This window comes from Calonectris borealis, chromosome 11 (genome assembly GCF_964195595.1).
Source record: "Calonectris borealis chromosome 11, bCalBor7.hap1.2, whole genome shotgun sequence".
Classification (NCBI taxonomy): Eukaryota; Metazoa; Chordata; class Aves; order Procellariiformes; family Procellariidae; genus Calonectris; species Calonectris borealis.
Genome location: NC_134322.1, coordinates 10956096 through 10974723, shown reverse-complemented (window position 1 = coordinate 10974723; position 18628 = coordinate 10956096). Strand labels below are relative to the sequence as shown.

At 41.5% G+C, this 18628-nt stretch overlaps 1 protein-coding gene across 2 annotated transcripts; it reads right to left on the bottom strand.

The window, feature by feature from the left end:
- Positions 1–253: 253 nt before the first annotated feature.
- Positions 254–17057, bottom strand: LOC142086673 (lamin-B3-like). Of its 2 annotated transcripts, XM_075159957.1 has the most exons (12): positions 16265–16766; positions 11551–11707; positions 10426–10551; positions 9324–9494; positions 7862–7987; positions 7519–7739; positions 6579–6804; positions 5554–5661; positions 4574–4690; positions 4367–4474; positions 4162–4232; positions 254–1893 (listed from the first exon to the last, which is right to left on the bottom strand). In XM_075159957.1, the coding sequence occupies exons 1-11, from the start codon at positions 16630–16632 to the stop codon at positions 4191–4193; spliced, it is 1770 nt and encodes a 589-aa protein (XP_075016058.1). In that variant the 5' UTR covers positions 16633–16766; the 3' UTR covers positions 254–1893; positions 4162–4190. The 2 variants fall into 2 exon arrangements, with proteins under 2 accessions (XP_075016058.1, XP_075016057.1); XM_075159956.1 differs by lacking the exon at positions 4162–4232 and having other exon boundaries at positions 1235–1893; positions 16265–17057.
- Positions 17058–18628: the final 1571 nt, after the last annotated feature.

The following is an 18628-nucleotide window of genomic DNA, read 5'->3' as shown; positions in this document are numbered from 1 at the left end:
TTCATTTGAAATACTGAAGATTCCTTTTAAATCAAGTTCATAGCAGTTCAGCTTTATTTGAAGAACTGAGAGATAAATATAAACAGGGCAGCACAGTGCATTTCTGAAGGCTTCTTCAGCCTGCAGGGAATCTTCCCTAAACTCACCAGTTTTATTGGTTCAAAGTCTTTTGAGCCACGCAAATAAGATCAATGAACAAACAAATTTATTATTATTTAACCTGCAAATATGAAAGTCCAAGACTGCTTTTATATACATGAAAAATATCTTTAATAGTTAAAAAAGTTTAAGAAATCAAGATAAAGGTAGCAAGGTTATAGCAGCAGCTATTTCTGTGGGCCATAAGGTACAACAAGAATTCAGATTGCTAAAATGCAAGTATTAAACCAGCATCTACTCTTGATGTCTCAAAACTAGAATTTTTAAATAACTTAAGAGTTTAAGCTAGTATAAGGAAAGCCTCACCTTAACAACTGCATCCTAACATAGAACAGGTCTTTAATTCAGAACTGAATATTTTGGCAAGGTAAAAGGCAGTCAAAAGACTATTCCAGCATTTGGAGAAATCTGCAATCTCAGCAGCTCCTCTCCCTTCAGCTACTTCCCTCCCCTCATGCTCTTAAAGAGAAGTGTACTTTACATGGCTCATCAAGGCTCTTTCTTTACCATAGAGCCAGCAGGTAAGCATTTTAGTAAAAAGAGGCTAAGAATAATTAAATGCAGCGGCCCCAGAGGCTGACTGCCTGGTTTCTGAGGGTTATAGGTCAGGCTTTACATGGACTACAGAGCTATTAAAGTTACAGTAAATTACATACTGGCCAATAGACAGTATTCCCCCAACTGCCCCATTAGACATACACAAAGCAGTACTGCAGACTGCACAGAGATTTGGTATGTAAGGATTCTAAGAGCACATATTTTTGATGTGCCTTTTACTACAGTTGGTGCTTTCTAGTTTTGATTTTTGTTTCAGCATGTTTTTTTTCTAGCCCCTTAGAAAGCTGGCTTGTTGGACCATTCAAACAGAGTGCTAATATTGCTAGTTACAGTACCTTCTCTGTTGGAATGAGATGCTTTTTCACATTTACAGGATACATTTGTCCAAGTTAAGGTTGACACAGCTATGCTGTGATATACTGTATCAGGGAACACACAATACTGAAGCTGGTTGGTGGATTTCCAGGTACTAGAATACAGAAACAGCATATCTAATAACAGACAAGAATATTTTTTACAACTTGCTTTTAATTTTAAAATGTTTCACTCTAGGAAGTTCTCTAGCAAGTGATCTAGACCAGTTTCATATATTTCAGCATCAGGATCTGAGCAGGAAACATTTCAGACACTCAGCACTCTTCAGGATAAGGTTTTACTTCAGCCAAGTTCAGACTTGCTCAAGGTGCAAGCTAGGGTGTGATCTGGCCCTTGTAGTTTCCTCACTTGGGCTTGAAACAGAAGTTACCTTTGGAGAAACACCATATCAGAGTATTGAGAAAGCTGAGGCAGCCTCAAGCTCATTGCCAAGTATTTAGCATCCTTCTAGGGCGTATGTTCAGAAGTTTTGTAAACTGTGTACCCTCCTCTGTTTCAGCAGGTCATGGAAAACAGATCCTTATGATAAAGTAAAAATAACTTCACATGGAGCTTGTATTCTGCTGCTCTTTATATCAGTGAATCCAAGGACAGGGTCCAGTATCGGAAGGTAGGAAATTTCATCGTGTTACGGACAATGTTTCTTACAAAGAGGTCAGATGGGAGATGTGAATTCCAAGTTTCACATATTGCAGAAGATACCAACACACATGTAGTCAATGTCACCTGGGATTAATAAGTGTTTTCAGATGATCATCTCTGTCCACATTACATGACAGAACAGCTAGGATCTTCATTTTGCTGCAGAAATAAAACATCAAGATATTAGGCTAATTAGCATGTGTACAAACTTAGTATTTATTGCTGGTTACCTACTTGATCCTCATAAAGGTGTGTGTGGGTTTTTTTTTTTAGTGTTTTGTAGATTTAGTTACTTATTAATAAAGCAAAGCAGATTTTCAAGACAGGCAGTACCTTAACTATACTAGATGGTTTGGGGGAAGAAGAAAACAAGCTTTTAAGAATTTGAGTCCATGCAATACATGAGCCTATGCCTTCCTTAATGAAAGGGTATCAAGCTATCTATCAGTACCTCAGTTCTGAAGCATCAAAACTTAACTGGCATGCAGATTCATGCTACCCTAGTTAGCATGGTAAAAGCAGAAGCAAAACCCATGGAAACCCTGTCTTTCTTTAAAGCACAGCATTCTTTCTTTGCATCATTTTACTGCATGCAAGAAGTTAACTGTTTTTTTACTAAGCTGCCTTTATTTCAGTACTACCAATGCAGCAGAAGCATATAGGTACTAATGACAAAAGTTTGACAAGAATTCAGCAGACAGGAATGACATTAACATTTGAGTGGGAGTATTAGAATTGATTCTTACCATAAATGGCACACAACTGTATTGTAAAGTTGCTGATAAAACAGATTAGAGGTGTAAGGAAAAGTTACTTTTGCTTTCCATCATTGATTGCCGAACAAGCCATACTATTAGTCAATTCAAATAAAGAGCCTTTAAAAAAAAAAAACAACCCTTGAGGAGGGGCCCTACTCCAAACATGAAAGGAAGCTTGTATCAGTAAGTCTCTTTATAAGCCTAAAGTTTCCACTGGCGTTACTTGAACCATTTTGGTGTATGCTGTGCATTAGGAGCCCAAAGGCCAGAATAGCATTATAGAGCCTTTCTCAATAGCCTATTTAACAGGGTCTCACCCTCCTTCAGTGAGAGACTGAAAATATTACAGGAATGTGCATGTAAGTCAGGAGGCTTTGATAAACATCCTTTAAGCTGGATGGTATTATAGTAATAGATATTTACCCAGATTTTCTGTTTGAAAGAAGGACAAGGAAAGAACCAAGCAGCAGGTAGTAACTGCCTGTTCTTGGGTACATTTTCTTCAGAAAGACAGTACTAAGGTACTTTTAAGTTAAGTTTTCAGACAGGTAGGAAATGTGGTGGCTTTAAGACCTGGTGCAGTAAGATGCAAGTCCTCCTAGTAACGGTAGGATCAGTTTTAGCAAGAGCTGTGGTAGCTCAACATGCTGTCAGCAGGAGGGAGAAAATGAATTTTTAGCTAGGCATCCCCTTGCTTAGGCCTTGGCATTTGTACTAGCAAAGGGGACTTGGTGCTTTTTCAAGTCAAGAAACAAACTCGAGTCAAGTACAGTCCATAATTGTTCAGTTATGACCAATTTAAAGCCCTTGTATTAGTTCTGTTTTAGACTACTTCAGCAATTAAAGATACCTGACTACTAGTATATCAAAGTACACTAGGCACATCCAACATGCCGAAGTTCAGACTTGTAATATGGTCAGTCAAAAGCCATTTGGAGGGGCTAGAGAGTCTTTCACAGGGCATTACCACATGCAAGCTGTAGCCAAAGGGTTACAAGTATATCAAAGGCAAAACATGCTTATTCTATTTGACTATGTTAATTCCATTAGCTTGACTTGCATCTGTGCTGAAGTTCCACCTGGAAACCATTGAGGGGAGTATTTATGACTGAAGCAAGGCTGAGATTCTTATTTTGCACAGCAAGATAAGAAAAAGTAGTTCCTGGAAATGAGCTGGAACAGAAATGCGTCAAACTCATGCTTGAATTTAAGAGGAACTTAGGCAATCGATACACTAAGAACTTTGATTTCAGCCTTTTAATACTTTCCAATGGAAATATTAGGTTTCTTCAGTGTGAATTTAAGTTATCTTAAGAACAAGTGAGGGACACTGTTGGAGTGTCAGATAAGTCACTTCATCCCACAGAAATAAGATATTTCTAGTTAGGATTTGCATTCTGTTCCTGGGGTAACAGCTTTCAAGTTTCTTCATAGCCAGATGCTTAGATAGAACAGACATTAAAGCTAATATTTTCCAGTGTGTCAGCAAGAACAGACCAAACAATTAGTGCTACTATTTGATCATATTCAACCAGAGAATAGGCAAAACATCAATTCCGCTTCTGATGTAAAGCCATGCAAGCTACACCCTACGTGGGACAAGAGGCTGCAGCACTATTAATGAAGCAAGTTTTCTATGAGATGACAAGCATGATTCTTACTATCTCACCTGCTTAAGGACGCTCACAGGAACCACTATCATGAAACCAAACAACATTTCTTTTTTCTTCTTCTTTTGGTCTGACATCAAGAAAAATGTTAAGAGTTGTAGGATATGGACAGTACTTGGGGAAGTATTTTGAATACAGTAATGAAAAGAAATGGCCATTGAATGATTCTGTCAATAGCACGTATTTAAACTTCAGGCAGCTTACCTGAGATGGAAACTCCATTTCACTTCCAGTTATTTCTTCATAGTCATCATCTTGATCACCACTTTCTTCTCCTCTAGGTACATGCATTATCTTCCTCTCTGCAAGTTCCTAGAACACAATTGAATTGCCACCAAGAACCCTCAAGAATTAAGCACATCAAACAAGTTTAGTATTAGGACAGTAGAAGCCATTTACTATCTCACTTACCTCACCATCATCTGTGATGAGTGTAACACCAATATTATCCCCAGTTCCCCAAGACTTCTGAGACTTCCAGACCAGATCACTAGGACCTGGGCTTACACCAGCAGCTGCACCCCAGATCTGCAAGAGATTCAGAGTCAGCTTCTGAAGAATCTTATTTGTAGTTAGATTAGGATTCAGTTCTAACATATACAAGTCTTAAGCACTCCAATACCAAAGATGTTCAGTAACAGAAACTGAACTACTGTGACCCCTAGCAGGTTAGTTCTTTTCAGGACTAGCAAAAATGGTGGTAATGTTTTTTTTAACTGAAGACTGTAAAACAGTTAGTGCAGAAGAGGCTGTTAACAGTTCTACCTGGTGTAGAGGTAGCCTTGCTTGGACATGCATACTATTTGAGTCACAGAGCCAAGCCATAGTTACAGACATACCCATGGCAGCAATTTGTGTATACAAGATAGCCTCTAGCCTGGGGTCACTCACAGATCTCTTGAGCAAGCTTGTACAGAGTTTGGAGTTGTAGAATTAGCCTCTTTGATCACTATCTAAATGTACTTGGAGTATGATTTTAGAGCTAATATTTAGCTTAGTACCATAAACTATGAGCTCAGCGTTGCTGAACTGTAGTGGACTAAAGCTTTTAGCAACAGTGAAGGTCTTTGCACAACTTGTATCAAATCACAGGAGTATGGGGAACTCTAAGAATAAACTAGAATTTATTCATTCTGTTCATAACAACAGCACATCCCAATCTGGGATGATCCAAGTTCAATCCAAGATCTATCTTTAAAGAAAATTTAATTACTATTTCAGATCAAATTGTTGCAAGGATTTTTCCCATCTCCCTCTCCACATAAAAAAAGTTTTTTAGTTCTTTAGGCACTTGCAGTATCAGTTTAGTTTTCCTTATTACATGAATCTATATTGCCATCTAACATTACAAGAACAGAGCTCTGAGTAAGTTTTACAAAACCTCTACCTACTGTAACTACTTGTCCCGCCTGAAGAGTGAACCGTGAAGGAAATTTGTATGTTACATCTGACACACTTCCAAGATGTCTTCTTAACACCCACCCATGTAGTGGTTGATCCTGTGGGACAAAAAATTTTTCTCAGCATTACAGACCAATACCATATCATACAAGTGCAAGGCTCTTTCCAGACTGGAGTCAGTTTTAGTCCCACTCCTGTAGCGTACAAGAATCTGATCAATTTTGAGGAAGCCTTCAAGTTCCCATTAAAGCCTCCCTATGATTTCTCCCAGTACTTCCTTAGGCTTAATCTTAGTCCCACAAGTTTAGGCACATCTATTCTTGCCTTCTGTTGAAGGGGGATCATGATGCTCTTTACCAGGGAGATTCTGCTAAGTGAAGTTGGTCATGCCTATCTACAAACTTGGGCCATATATATAGCATGTACATAGTGGCCTGTGAAGGTTTAAGACATCTCAGGCTGAAGTGGCTAAGCTACCAGCCACAAGTTTTGGAGCTGCGAGGATTAATTCTAATAATTCTGGATTTGCAGACTAAACTAGTCAAAGAATTATCTAATTGGTCAGATAAACCCTCTACATGGGTTAGATACTGTCAGCTCTATTCACCCTTTTAGCTGTTTTAAGCATTTCTAAGTAATAAGAAGCTGTCATTATCCAATTTACTAAGCACCTTATTTAGTTCAAGCGTAAGTAGTACTTCTGATAGTGCTAGTCTGAATCTGATGAGAAACAACTGAAGGTGTTACATTTCTGCATCATAGAACCCAGTGCACCTCCCCCCAAAAGCACCTCCCAGACATCCCTGTGAACAAAACACCTGCAGTACAAAAAAAAAAAAGAAGCCATCTCCAGACTTCTCTTGACAGCAGCCAGGTTAGCTGAAAAGTCCCCAGTTTGAATTTAGTTTGGCAGTACTCTTCCCTCGTCTCTCCATCCCTCCCTAAGCTACAAGTCTGTCCACAAGCAGTCATACTTTGCAATGAAGGCCACGCACACTTGAATGAATAGAAGTACCTCATCAGAGTTGTTTTTAAGCCTGACAAATTTCCCATCTGCATCGATTTCTTCAATAGATACATTTCCAGAAGATGAAGCATGCTGAACAGTCTTAAATCCAGCACTATGCCTTCTCTTTTTGGCTTCTTTCATTTTCCTTTTCTTCCCATGCAGGAACCGTCGCCCTTGACTTGTTGCTTGAGTTGCAGTGCTGTGTGAAGATGGGCTGGGTGACAGCTTTAGCCTAGAAGGGAGTCAGATAACATTCACTTGAATATCTGATGTGCTTATTTCTTCTCACTCCTATCCTCCCACTATAGCCAAGCCTAACAGCTTCTTAGATCCAAGCTTTCCCTGAAGTCTTGAATATAAGATTTTATTTTTACTGGCAAGAGTAGCTAAGTAGCTCATTAAATTTGGAAGACAGCCCCAGCCCTAGAGTTCAGAGCAAGCTTATGTCGATAAGAAGAAATTCCCAACTGCAATAAGTATTCCTTTAAAGTCTCTACAGACACAATCTTTAGTGGAAGTAGTTTAAGGTTTTGACCCTTCTTAGCATGTATTGAGTTCATGTTGTTCTCACCAGGCAGTGTCTGGATAGTTGGGAGTTGACACAATTTCTCAGTTTCCTGAACGAAACTTGAACACCATCTTTGATATACCTCTAGGATATAGCACAAAGCTTTGAGAAAGTTTGATTCTAGGGAGGGATATCTAATGGACCTTTGAACTTTATCACTTGGGTTTATCAAGTTAACTTCATCTTACTACATTATGTGGTGATGTGGGATATAAATGCCATCTTCAGAAGATTATGCTTCAAGAACTAAGTTGTGGCACTAATCATATATTAAATATTTATTTCTTGCCTCCTCCGCATTCTGAAGAATATACAGTTAATTAGGGTAGAAATCTTGGATGAAGCAAGTCCTCATATGAGGATCTTGTCATAGCCTACCTCTGTTCCTCTCCTTCCAGCATCTTTCTGTAGGCATTTATTTCCAGATCTAGAGCCAGTTTCACATCTAAGAGATGCTCATATTCTTCCAACTGTGCTTGTGCCTGCTGCTGGGCTTGTGCCATTTCTTTCTCTTTTTCAGCCATACGCCTTCGATGGAGATCACGATCATAATCTAGTGTCTCCTGTAGCTCCCTTATTCTGTTCTCCAAAGCAGCATTCTAAAATTAAGGGGAGGGAAAATCAGTTAAACCATAACTGAAGATTAGAGAGGAGAGGCCAGTATTTTGAATTGGATATCTAAATTAAAGTAATTCTAAGGATATACAAATAAAGATAGTACCTGGCTTTGATATTGATTAACTTGACATGTCAGAGTATCAACTCTCAGCTTTGTTTCCATCAGCTCCTCCCGAGCAGCATTGGCAAAGTCACTATTTCTTGCTGCAGATAGCTGGGCATTCTCCATCTATGGGTAAGTCACCATTAGTTATGAGTTGCTTATGACCATGTATTTTAAACAAGGAAGGGAAACCAAGTGATTTCCAGCTGTTACATCTGGAAATAGTTATGTTTTACTTAAGTGTGCAGATACCAATAAAGTCCAGGTCAGAAAGTTTTTCATTGCTTTTCAGGGAGGTTTACACAAGTTTGACATTCATGTCAGAAAATGGCAGCAATAATCAGGTAGTGAAAATTGCTGGATTAGGATATTTCAGTTACAGATGCATGAAAACTTTGTATAGATATTAAGTAAATTGATTCTCCAGAAGAACAATGGAGAATATGTTTAGAAGCTGCTTGTCGAAGCATGGGGCTACAGGATATTAGGTGTGCTTATCAAACTATTGCTCTTCCCCAGAAGTTTTATTACTAAGTTCCTGCATCACCATAAGCAGCACTGAGCTATTTCTAGAGCAATTCAATCTTGAGGTGTTCCAAGACAGGAGAAAGTAGAGCCATGCTCCTACAAGAGGCACTCACAGGATTTCCAGTGGAAACCTGGACAGAAGCATCCAAAGGAATTCACTGAGTTGGCATATAAATTGGAGTATAGAGAAAGCCAGAACCAGGAAGAAATGAACACATGTACTTGCTGAGAAAAGTAGATCATGTGATTCTACACTGAGTATTAAGAAGGTTTAAGATACCAATACTGTACATTGCAGCCAACCCAGAAACCCCTGGGATCTTACCTACCAAGAATATAAACCTACAGTATTACTTTTCCCTGCATATGTGGCTAATGCAGGGAAAGAGGCGACAGACCAGTTCTGGAAGACAAACTGTCAAGCTACTTCCATAGCCACCCTCTTCCCCTTATCCAGTACTAGCAATTGGAAAGGGACATTTGCACTCATACATTTTAAAGTTCTCTTTAAATATATAAGAACACCTTATTTCATGCATTTTAGTAACACTATAATCAGTAGATCAAGTTTTATTCAATAATACTGAAATTGCTCAATACAAACATAGTACATCTTGGTTCTGAATTTCTCAGACAAGCTCTCAATTTTGTCAGAAGTCTGAATTATGATCAACTTTATTACATTAGCCATTCCTAATTGCTCCCCAAAGGGACAGTATTTATGCTTGAACCAGTTTTGTTTGGGACCAAGCGTTCGTAGAAGTTCTACTGTCAAATTTGACACTGCTTCAAAATTCCATAATAGCTTATGCCAAGAAGCTCTGCACTGAATGCAAGGGCTCCATCAGTCAGCTATTTATGCTAGTGTGACTTAAATCATATCAAGGTGCAGAGAACTTAGGCTTTGTTTTATTGGCATCTTCCACAGACTCACTTTTGCACTGAATGTTCGCTCCAGCTCCTCTTTGTATCCTTGAATTTGTTCTTCATGTTGTTTTCTGAGCCCCTGCAGAGCATCTGAGAGCTTACTCTCAAATTCTCTCTGACGGCCAGATTCTATTTCTGCTATCCTGCTCTCATGGACTCTTTTTGTCTCCTTGAGCTCCTAGGAGAAGAAGAAATTTCTCAGAGAATAAGCAAACCAATACAATTTGATTTGAGACTGAACTTACTGTAGCAGCTTAACAAATCATTCAATTTTGAAACAGATTTATCATTGAATACATGGTAATTCACCTTTATTCAGATCTTAGATATTCATCCATTAGGTCAGGTACTTCCACCTTGCTTGCTGCACTGGGTTTTGCTTCCTCACTGCCAACATTGCTTAAACTAATAAATGCAGTAGTTTGTATTTAATTTTAAGACTAGTTAGTTCTTTGAACTAGATGGATTTCTCTGCTTTTCTTTAGAGTACATGCATATACACTTCAGTTTCTTTAAGGACTGCTACTTCACCTATTCTTGTTTTATTCAAAAAGCAATAGCAGTTGCTTAGAGAAATTGGAATTCTCTATCACTTAAACCACACACTTTAAGATTCCTTCCAGTCAGAAGGAAGTTGGTTTACATTCACATGTGTTTTAGTTCTGTGTACCGACTTCTCACACAAAGGTTACCAGACACCTTTGATAAGTGTTAAGGAAGTAGGGAACATAAGTTGCTTATTAAAGGAGATTTAACTTCTTTGATTATTTTAGGTTTCTAGCAAACATCTGGAATCATTTAAAGTTAACTGTTATATATGCACTTTCAGTTACACAAAGTAGTATACTGGGATTGTAGTTACCTTCAGAAACGCAGCCTGAGAAAATTATCTCATATTCCAGATACCTATTGGTACTATGCCAGATAACATGAGGTTGTGTACTTTCTTGAAGTCTTCCTAGTTAGGTGGATTTTATTGGCTGGTGGACTGTCATAGGTTGACTCAGCTAGTTACCTTTTTACAGATAAAGCACATCTTAACATTGCTTTTAAGTGCATCCAGGGATATGGACACCTAAAAAAATCCTTGTTAATAAGCTAAAACATACATCTTCATGAAGGCGTTTCTGGAATGTCATTTGTTCCTGCAAAGTTTTCATATGATTTTCCAGGTCCACCCTCCTCAACATTTCACTCTGGAGATGCTTTTTGGTATCTTCCAGTGACAGCTTCAGCTAGAAAGACAGACATCAGGTAATCAAAATTAAGAGGTCATGTTTCCAAACTGAGACAGTCAATTTATTACAGGTCATTCAACTTCATTCCCACAGCAATCAAAACACACTGTTTAAGTGAAGTTGGTTACTCTGTTTAAGTTCTTATTTCAGTGGGATCCAGCATATTAGCACAGAAAGAATCCTATTTAATTATGTAGACCAGATTTCCCACCAGTCTAATACAGAGCAGCCCTTAATCCCACCAGCTAAGTTTGATTCCTCAAAGTAGACTTCTGATGAATCAATTGTACCATCCATGTACATTCCTCCCCTTTACAACACTAAGTATTCCAGACTTATCCCTAACTTCCAATATAATTTGTTTGATGCTTAACAAGTGAAATCCTCCAAATATAGCCTAACTATGTTGACAAACTATTATACACTTCCAGTGTTGGAGCATGCTGCTTTAATGATACAAGTTTGGGTTTTTTTTAAGTTTTCATCCTAAAGATTTGAAATTAGCTTATTCAATGATCACATTAAAGCATGAAGATACAAAAGCAATGCTCTTAGAAATGCATTGATAGAGTGGCAACTCAATCAGAGTTCATTTTAGTAGCACAAGAGCCTACAAAAAAACCCCTTGTTTATTCTACCGAGATTTAAGCATAGCGAAGCACAGTCCATCAAATGCTCCCTTTGCTGACACATTAGAGAATGCTAGAGAGGCTATAGCAGTACAACACGTTTCAACTTACTTTGTCCTTAGAACAAGAAACATTACATACTGTGGTCATAGAACAGAATTAAAAATACCTACAACAGGTGGAAGTTTTAACAGACCAACCATCAGTAGCATTTGCTTTCAGCAAGATTGGAGAAATCTTTTTGTCCACTTGTCATTGCCATAGATAACAGTCTTTCCCTGCTTTTAAATCTCAATAACTGGTTGGGGAAAAATAAGCAACAGCTTCAGGAACAAAAGCAAAGTTGAAATTCCAGGACAAGTCTTACAGTGACTACTTGATCCTTTAATTCACGAAGATCATTCTCCAAACTTCGGTTCTCATTCAAAGCTGTTGCTAAGTCAGCTTCCTTCGCATTCAGCTGAGCATCAAGGTCTCTCATACGAGCCTGTGCCAGGTTTAAATCAGCTTCTTTTTTTGAATTCCTACAAGTGAAAGTTTTACACTCATAAGTTGCAGCTGGTGAGGGACAAAGTTTGGTTTTAATGTGTTTACCTTCACGGGGGTCTGTGGCAGAACTGAAACAGAAGAGAGGTTAGTTAACGCTTGTGGTGAGAGCGCAGGGTAGGCTGTAAAACACACCAGACAGGCCCCTCAGACAAATATCATTTGTTTAACCAGAAAGATTTCTGACCCAGTTTCCAGATTGTTTTGTGTGAATCCTACGCGGAAGCCAGCTATTTTCCACGGCATGACCAACCGGAGAGGGAAGGGACGGCACAGGCCACCGTCTCCACAGGGAGGGTTGCTCAAAGCCAGAGTTCACCAGAGCACAGTGACCTGCCGCCCCTGAACAAGCTGCTCACACAGACACCTCCTGTCAGCAGCAAAGGCCGCCGCCAGCTTCCTGGCAAAGGGCCTATTGGCCACTAAAAGGCACTGCTGCTGTGGCCCCCGGGGCTCCGAGCCCCGCACACCCCCCCACCAGGCGGGAGCAGCCGTGGAGGCCGCCTCCACCGCGGGGAGGCGCCGCAGCGCCTCCAGGCGGCCAGGCCGGGTGCGAGCAGCTCGAGGCTCGCTCTCCTGAGGCGGGGTGGCAGGCGGCGCTGGTCACACGCGGGGGCAAAGCACCCCCTCCTCCGCAGGTAGAGGCAGAAAGCAGCTCTCGCTGCCAGGGGTTGTCATTCCTCCTCCCCCCCACCCCGGGAGGTTCCTGCCCGCAGCACAGGAGTTTTGTCCCCGGGAGGCCCCTGGCCCAGCCCTGGCGAGCAGGCCTTGTCAGCCCCACATCCCCAGCTGGGGCTTTGCCTCCTACAGCCCCTCAGCTCCTGCCACAGGGCAGCGAGCCCCCACAGCAACCACTCTTCCCTCACAGCACACAGAAGCCTTGCAAGGGACTCTTCTCCCTCAGGAAGGGTCATGCGTTCTTCCCTCCTTCACACCATGGCAGAGTTACAGGGTGAGAGAAGCTTTGCCTTCAGAAGACGGCCATTTCCTTGCACAAATACCCAGGTACAGAGCCCTCAGGTACCACCTGGATGGCCAACACAGTTGTTTAAGTTGCCAGTTTTACTTGGCACCACAGTAGAGAAGTGCTGGGCCCACAGTGAGTTCCTGTCAGAGAAAGGGGTGATGATTTCCCAGACTGCTCTAACTTCTAAAATCCTTGCAGTTGCCTGACCACTATCCAGAGTGACTTCCTGCTCAAAACTCAGATTTGAGATTGCGAAGAATAGTGTTCAATTTATTTTAGCAAAATCTGTTCTGCCAAGTGGCTAAGTTGTGATAATTCATACAATGAGTTTTCCAGTTGATAATGGAGCAGACCAGTTGGAGAGAGTCCAAAATCATTCTACAGGAGTGATCAGCTCTAGAAAGCTTGGACTGCAAGGAAAGACCGGAAAAAAGTAACAGTTGTTTAGTCTAGAGAAGAGAGAAGTGTCAGGAGACATAACAGTCTTTACATACATGAAAGATTGCTGCATAGAGGAAGGGAATCTGTTTTCCATGTATGTTGTGGAAAAGACAGGAAGTTGCAGGCTTAAATCGCAGGGAGGAATATTTGGGTTAGATATTAGGGAGAGGAAACTAACAGTAGTTCAACACTGAAGCACATTGCCAGGGGGTGGAGGGGGAGGGGGATATTCTGGAATCTCCATCATCTGGAATTTAAAAAAAAGGGTTACGCAAACATCTGCTGGAAGGGATGCAGGTATGGTTGGTTCCAACACAGGCCTGGCACATGTGGCTACATCAGGTTCTTGCTCAAGGCCTTTTCTAGCCCTGCTATTCAGAGACATTTGTTGACTGTGTCTCATACTTCATGACCATGACGCAAAGCCAAATGTTTTGCTAGCAGAGGTTATTTATTCTTTACTAAGACTCTAGGAAAAAAGTAACTCTACTGGAATAACAATGAAAAACAAGATAGTCTGTTGCAGTTTTTTTAGTATTTACAGGTTTCTTTCTTTTCTAGGTATTAGCCACCTTTCTTTTGGTATCTCTGCTACCACTACCTCTTATTGTGAGTATTAAGTATGATATTAACAAGTACATCAATAACACTACTTAAGGATAATATCGACTGTTTTATCCTACGATAATATAAATTTCATTCTGCAATCAAAGTGTTTGCAAGACTGAAATTCCATTAGTACCTGTGTTTTAACTGTGGTTGATGGTCCACTTTCCTGATGCAGGCCTCTGACAGCCAAATACAGGTTTCCTATTTTTTTTTCCTGAAAAATATTATTTTCAGAGAACCCTGAAGCAAGTCGTTTCATCTTTAAGAATAGCAATTTAACAAGTCTGGCTTTGACAAGAGCATTTACTACCCTTTTAAACTAAGTTTGGGGTTCAGAACACCACTTCACATTATGATGCAGCAAGCAGTGACAGTTACAGTACTCTACAACATTACATATACCAACCATTCCAGAACTAAGCATGGCTCATTGACTATCAACTGCAAGCAATAACTCTGAGGCACCGCCAGTCATATTCCTTGTAAATCAGGGTGCCACATATGCTTGACCTGGAGAATTTAAATAATTTTAAATAATTAAAAAGTTCAGGTATGTTTGAAACAGACTCCAATTTGCCACGATCAGAGGATATTAACAGCACTTGCAGAATTCATTCTTACAGCTTCAGCTTGCTACACCACATATTTCAGGTTCAGTAGCAAAATGCACATCTATACTCACTGGTGCAGAAACAAACTGGTCTTGTCTTTCTCTGCTGTGCTACTGTAGTTGCTTTGACCTTCCTCAGGCTCTGAATTCAACCAACTGATATGCTTATCCACAACTCCTCCTCCCCAAATGTCTTTGGCCTACTTCCAATTACCACTGTGTAAGTAGTAAGAAAAAAAACTGAAATGCAAGCGCACTTCGTTGTTGCTAAAGCTTTAAGTCTCTTTACCAGTGATTAGTAAAAGCCAATGAGCCAATGGTTAATGCTGTGTGGAAGTTATCTGGTAACATTCCATCGTATAAGAGTTCCAGGTTATTTAAAGGGTGTATATATAAAGGGCACGATACCCTCAAAGTAGTTTGTTCCAAGTCATCTGAGACATTTGCAGTTAGCCCAGATTCAAAACACTAATTAATATTAGGACTTCAGTCTAGTCTTCTCAGAAAGCAGCATGTACTATGCATTATTTCCCATGGGCTGTAAAGTTAACCACTTAAAGACCTAGTTACTTTAAAGAAAAAAGAAAAAAAATCAGCCCATAGAATTGCATACCTGCCAAGCCTAAAGCTTTATAAACAAAGCCACAGAGTTATACAAACACAAAGAGCAGCAGAAAAGTTTTAGAACTGGCATTACCCCTTTCCTCACAGTCCACTCAAGTGGTTGGTTAGATTTATGAAACAGATCTATGAGCCAAAACCCAGCATGAATGAGACAAGCCCAAGAACTTCTAAGCAGCTGAAAACAGAAGCTTAGATAAAAACATGTTTTATTCCTAAATAGAACAGCTATTTAAGTCTTACTGAGCCTATCAGGAGGCAGTATTTGCTCCACATGTGTGTTAAAAGAAAGAGCTGGTGCCTAAAGGTGCTATGATACAATTTTATAACAAGATTTACGGGGCCTGTGGACACCCAAATTATTGCAAGTCTGTAATTGATTTAGCAGTACAATGGGACATTAAAATAACTAGCAATACTAGCACTCTGTATATATCCATGAAGCTTGTTGGGATTGGACACTTGTTCTCTCCCCTTCACTAGCCACCTTCTTCCCTCCTTCAGGAGGATTTGATTGCACTTACATTGGGCCACCCCTTTGTTCCAAGCTTGGTGAGACTAGACAAGAAGATGATTCCAGGCTCAGGATACACAGCTTGTAAGAAAGTCAAGCCTGAAACAGCAGGCAGTTCATCCCAGTGGCATGTAAATCAAGACGTAAAAGCCATTAGGACAATTTCTACTGCACTACCAGCCTGGACCAGGTAAGCTGTACTGCTTACAGGACTGCCTTCTCTGTGTATTCCCTTCTTGGCAATGTCTGAGCTAAAAAGCCCTCAAAAGATGTGGGCAGACTCCATACAGAGACTCCATCCCCTGCCCCTATAACTTTCTAGATGCTTTCCAGCTTCTTGAGTGTTTATAAACACAGGTATAGTGCCAAACCCAGTCAGCTATGCATTCATGCAATACTATCCCCATATGGCCACCCAACACCTCAAGTTCTGGGGAGCCCCTTGCCCATCACAGGGAGGTGCTGAAGTGGCCCAGCAGCACTACAGCAGGAGGCACTCACAGCAGTGTCCCTACAGCACATCTTCAGAACAGACATTCGGATTTCTCCTAACCCAAGACACTCCAACCTCACAGGGCCATACCTTTGGGGTGTCACCATGACCTGGACACCCTACAGCACCGAGCACTCCCTCCCCAACACACAGCTGCTGGCAAGCAACATCCCCTTCCCCTCATCCTGCAAGAGCCCCAAAGAGGGCAGCCCCAGGGTGGTCCCCAGCAGGGAGGCCTGCTCGGGGCTGCGGAGGTGCGGCAGGAGGGCTGGGCACCAACCTGCTGTGCAGCTGCCGGTGCTCCTCGCCGATCTTGCCCAGCTCCACCTGCAGCGCGGCCCGCTCGATGGCGATGTCGTCCAGTGCCCGGCGGGCGTCAGCCAGCTCTGATTCGTAACGGAGCCGCAGGCTGCCCAGCTCCCGGTCGCTGCCCGCCTCCTGCTCGGCCAGCCGCTGCTGCAGCACCGACTTGTCGGCCTCCAGCGCCCGCACCCGCTCGATGTAGGCGGCCAGGCGGTCGTTGAGCTGCCGCAGCTCCTCCTTCTCCTGCAGCCGGCTCAGCCGCGTCGGACTCAGCGGCGAGGCGGCGGTGACTCGACTGAGGGAGCGGCTCCCGCTCGCCGGCGTGGAGGAGAGGGCCGTGGCCATGGCAGCCTCCGGTCCGGGCCCGGGCCCCGCTACCGGGACCGCCCCGCGCAAGACACCAGCGCCTGCCGCCGCCCGCGTATAAATAGCCGCCAGCTGCCGCCGCGGCCTGCCGGCGCGGGTGGGCAGCTTAAAGGGCTAGGGCTGCTCCCCCACTGCCGCCCCGGCCCCGGCGGCTCCGGGTGGAAAAGATGCTTTTTTCTTTTTTTTTTTTTTTTCTTTATTTTTCACATCTGCCTTGCTGCATCTCATCAGTCCAATGGTGCTGCCCGGAGAGGGCGGGGAAGGAGCTGTCAGGAAAAACCTACTGCAGCCCGGCGTTTTTACAAACCGGTGCAAGGGGTCGGGGTGAAAATAAAATTCCCAGATTTAGGAAGATGCATGACAGCTGCCGTGATGCTCACACTCCAGCGTGCTGCCATGTCAGTGCTCTTGCCTGTTCTGTCTGCTTTTTTTTTGCAATTTGTTCAGCTGATGAAAATAAGCTAGTCCCTGCGCTGTTTTGTTTTGTTGCTTGTTTGTGGGCGTTTTTAGCTTTTAGGTTAGGCTGTGGTGGCTGTCAGCCGTGCCAGTTCTACAGTGTTTCTGTTGAAAGCTGGTGTGTGAGCAGAAGGAAGAAGGGAGGGGGGAAACGGAACCTGCATCAAGACAAACGTGTGAAGCAGTCTTAGCCTTATGCTAATTACATTTTATAAAAATTATTGTTCAATAAGAAAGTTGCTTCAGCACTTGTTTAGTAGTGACACGTACTGTGATAGTTGTCAGTTTTCTCCAGCAGCTAATTAATTTACCCTTTTCTTTTTCACTTACATTTGTACAAGCAGATGCTTGTACAGATCTCATTCAGTATGAACATAAAAATCTCTGAACGTTAACATAACTCTTAATTATGGTGTTTGTTGCAGCAGTTACAAGAAACTTCACTTAAGAGCTTAGCTTAGGTCAATGTTATTTCCTACCCAGAAAAATAGCTTTGACGTCCTCTTAGAATTATTTAAATGTAAAGATAAATTTTATGAAGGTTGTAGGTGTAAATTCAAACTTCACGTTCTAGGTCGGCAGCCATGTAACTTAGGAGGACAACATAGTTGGCCCCAAGATTGCAGCTGGGGATTTTAGAATTAGGTTATGTGTACCTCTGGATACAAAGTTTCAAAGTAGATGAGGACATAGAAAGAGGTATGGCACTCATCAAGGCTTTTTTCTGAACTTCTTTACACATTTGTATAAAAAACAAAACACAATTTCAAAACTCTGAAACTACATGTAGCATGGTAATGACATGTGGCCAGACCGAACTCCTCTGGTTCTAGTCCTAGCAACAGCACCAGGAAATTCTTTTCTGCAGAGCAGTTCCAGTTTTTTATTTTGATATAATGAGTACTTGTTTGTTCTTCATTGCCAATAGAAAGCTCAATTCAAGAAAAAGAAGTATGATTTAAATCTGAATATGTACCTCTAAGACCAAGATGCGTACATCTGAGGGTTTACTTCAGCTTTGAAACCTCAGTCCTCTACAAAGAACACTGTGATCATATGTCATTGCCATGTTTGATGGTTGCATGTTACTGGCCAGCTGTTCAAATACAATTGTATGGTTTTGGAACAGATGCAGAACAAAGCAAGAAATCTGCTATTCTAAGAATATTTTCCTTGCCTGCCAAGGCTTTGTAACAGTGCAAACAAAAACAGCTGAAAGAAATAGTTCAAAAATAGTCTGAGCTAGTTTTGTCTTTTATATTCTTCACCTTCTCTCCCTATGTGAGAACAGAAGGTGGCAACTTAAGAAGAGAAGAATGGAAATCTGTTACTGATTCTTTTCCTTCTGACATTTTTTCTGACTTTTTCTTTGATTAAGACTGTAGTCTGTACTGCTTAGACCATAAGTGTAGCTGAGGAATTCCTGCAGAGATAAGCGTGTACCATCTTTTCCTACCATTTTCAAGTATAAAGATATCAGGAACATTTCAGGATTAAAAGATACAGAGGGTATCAGGAA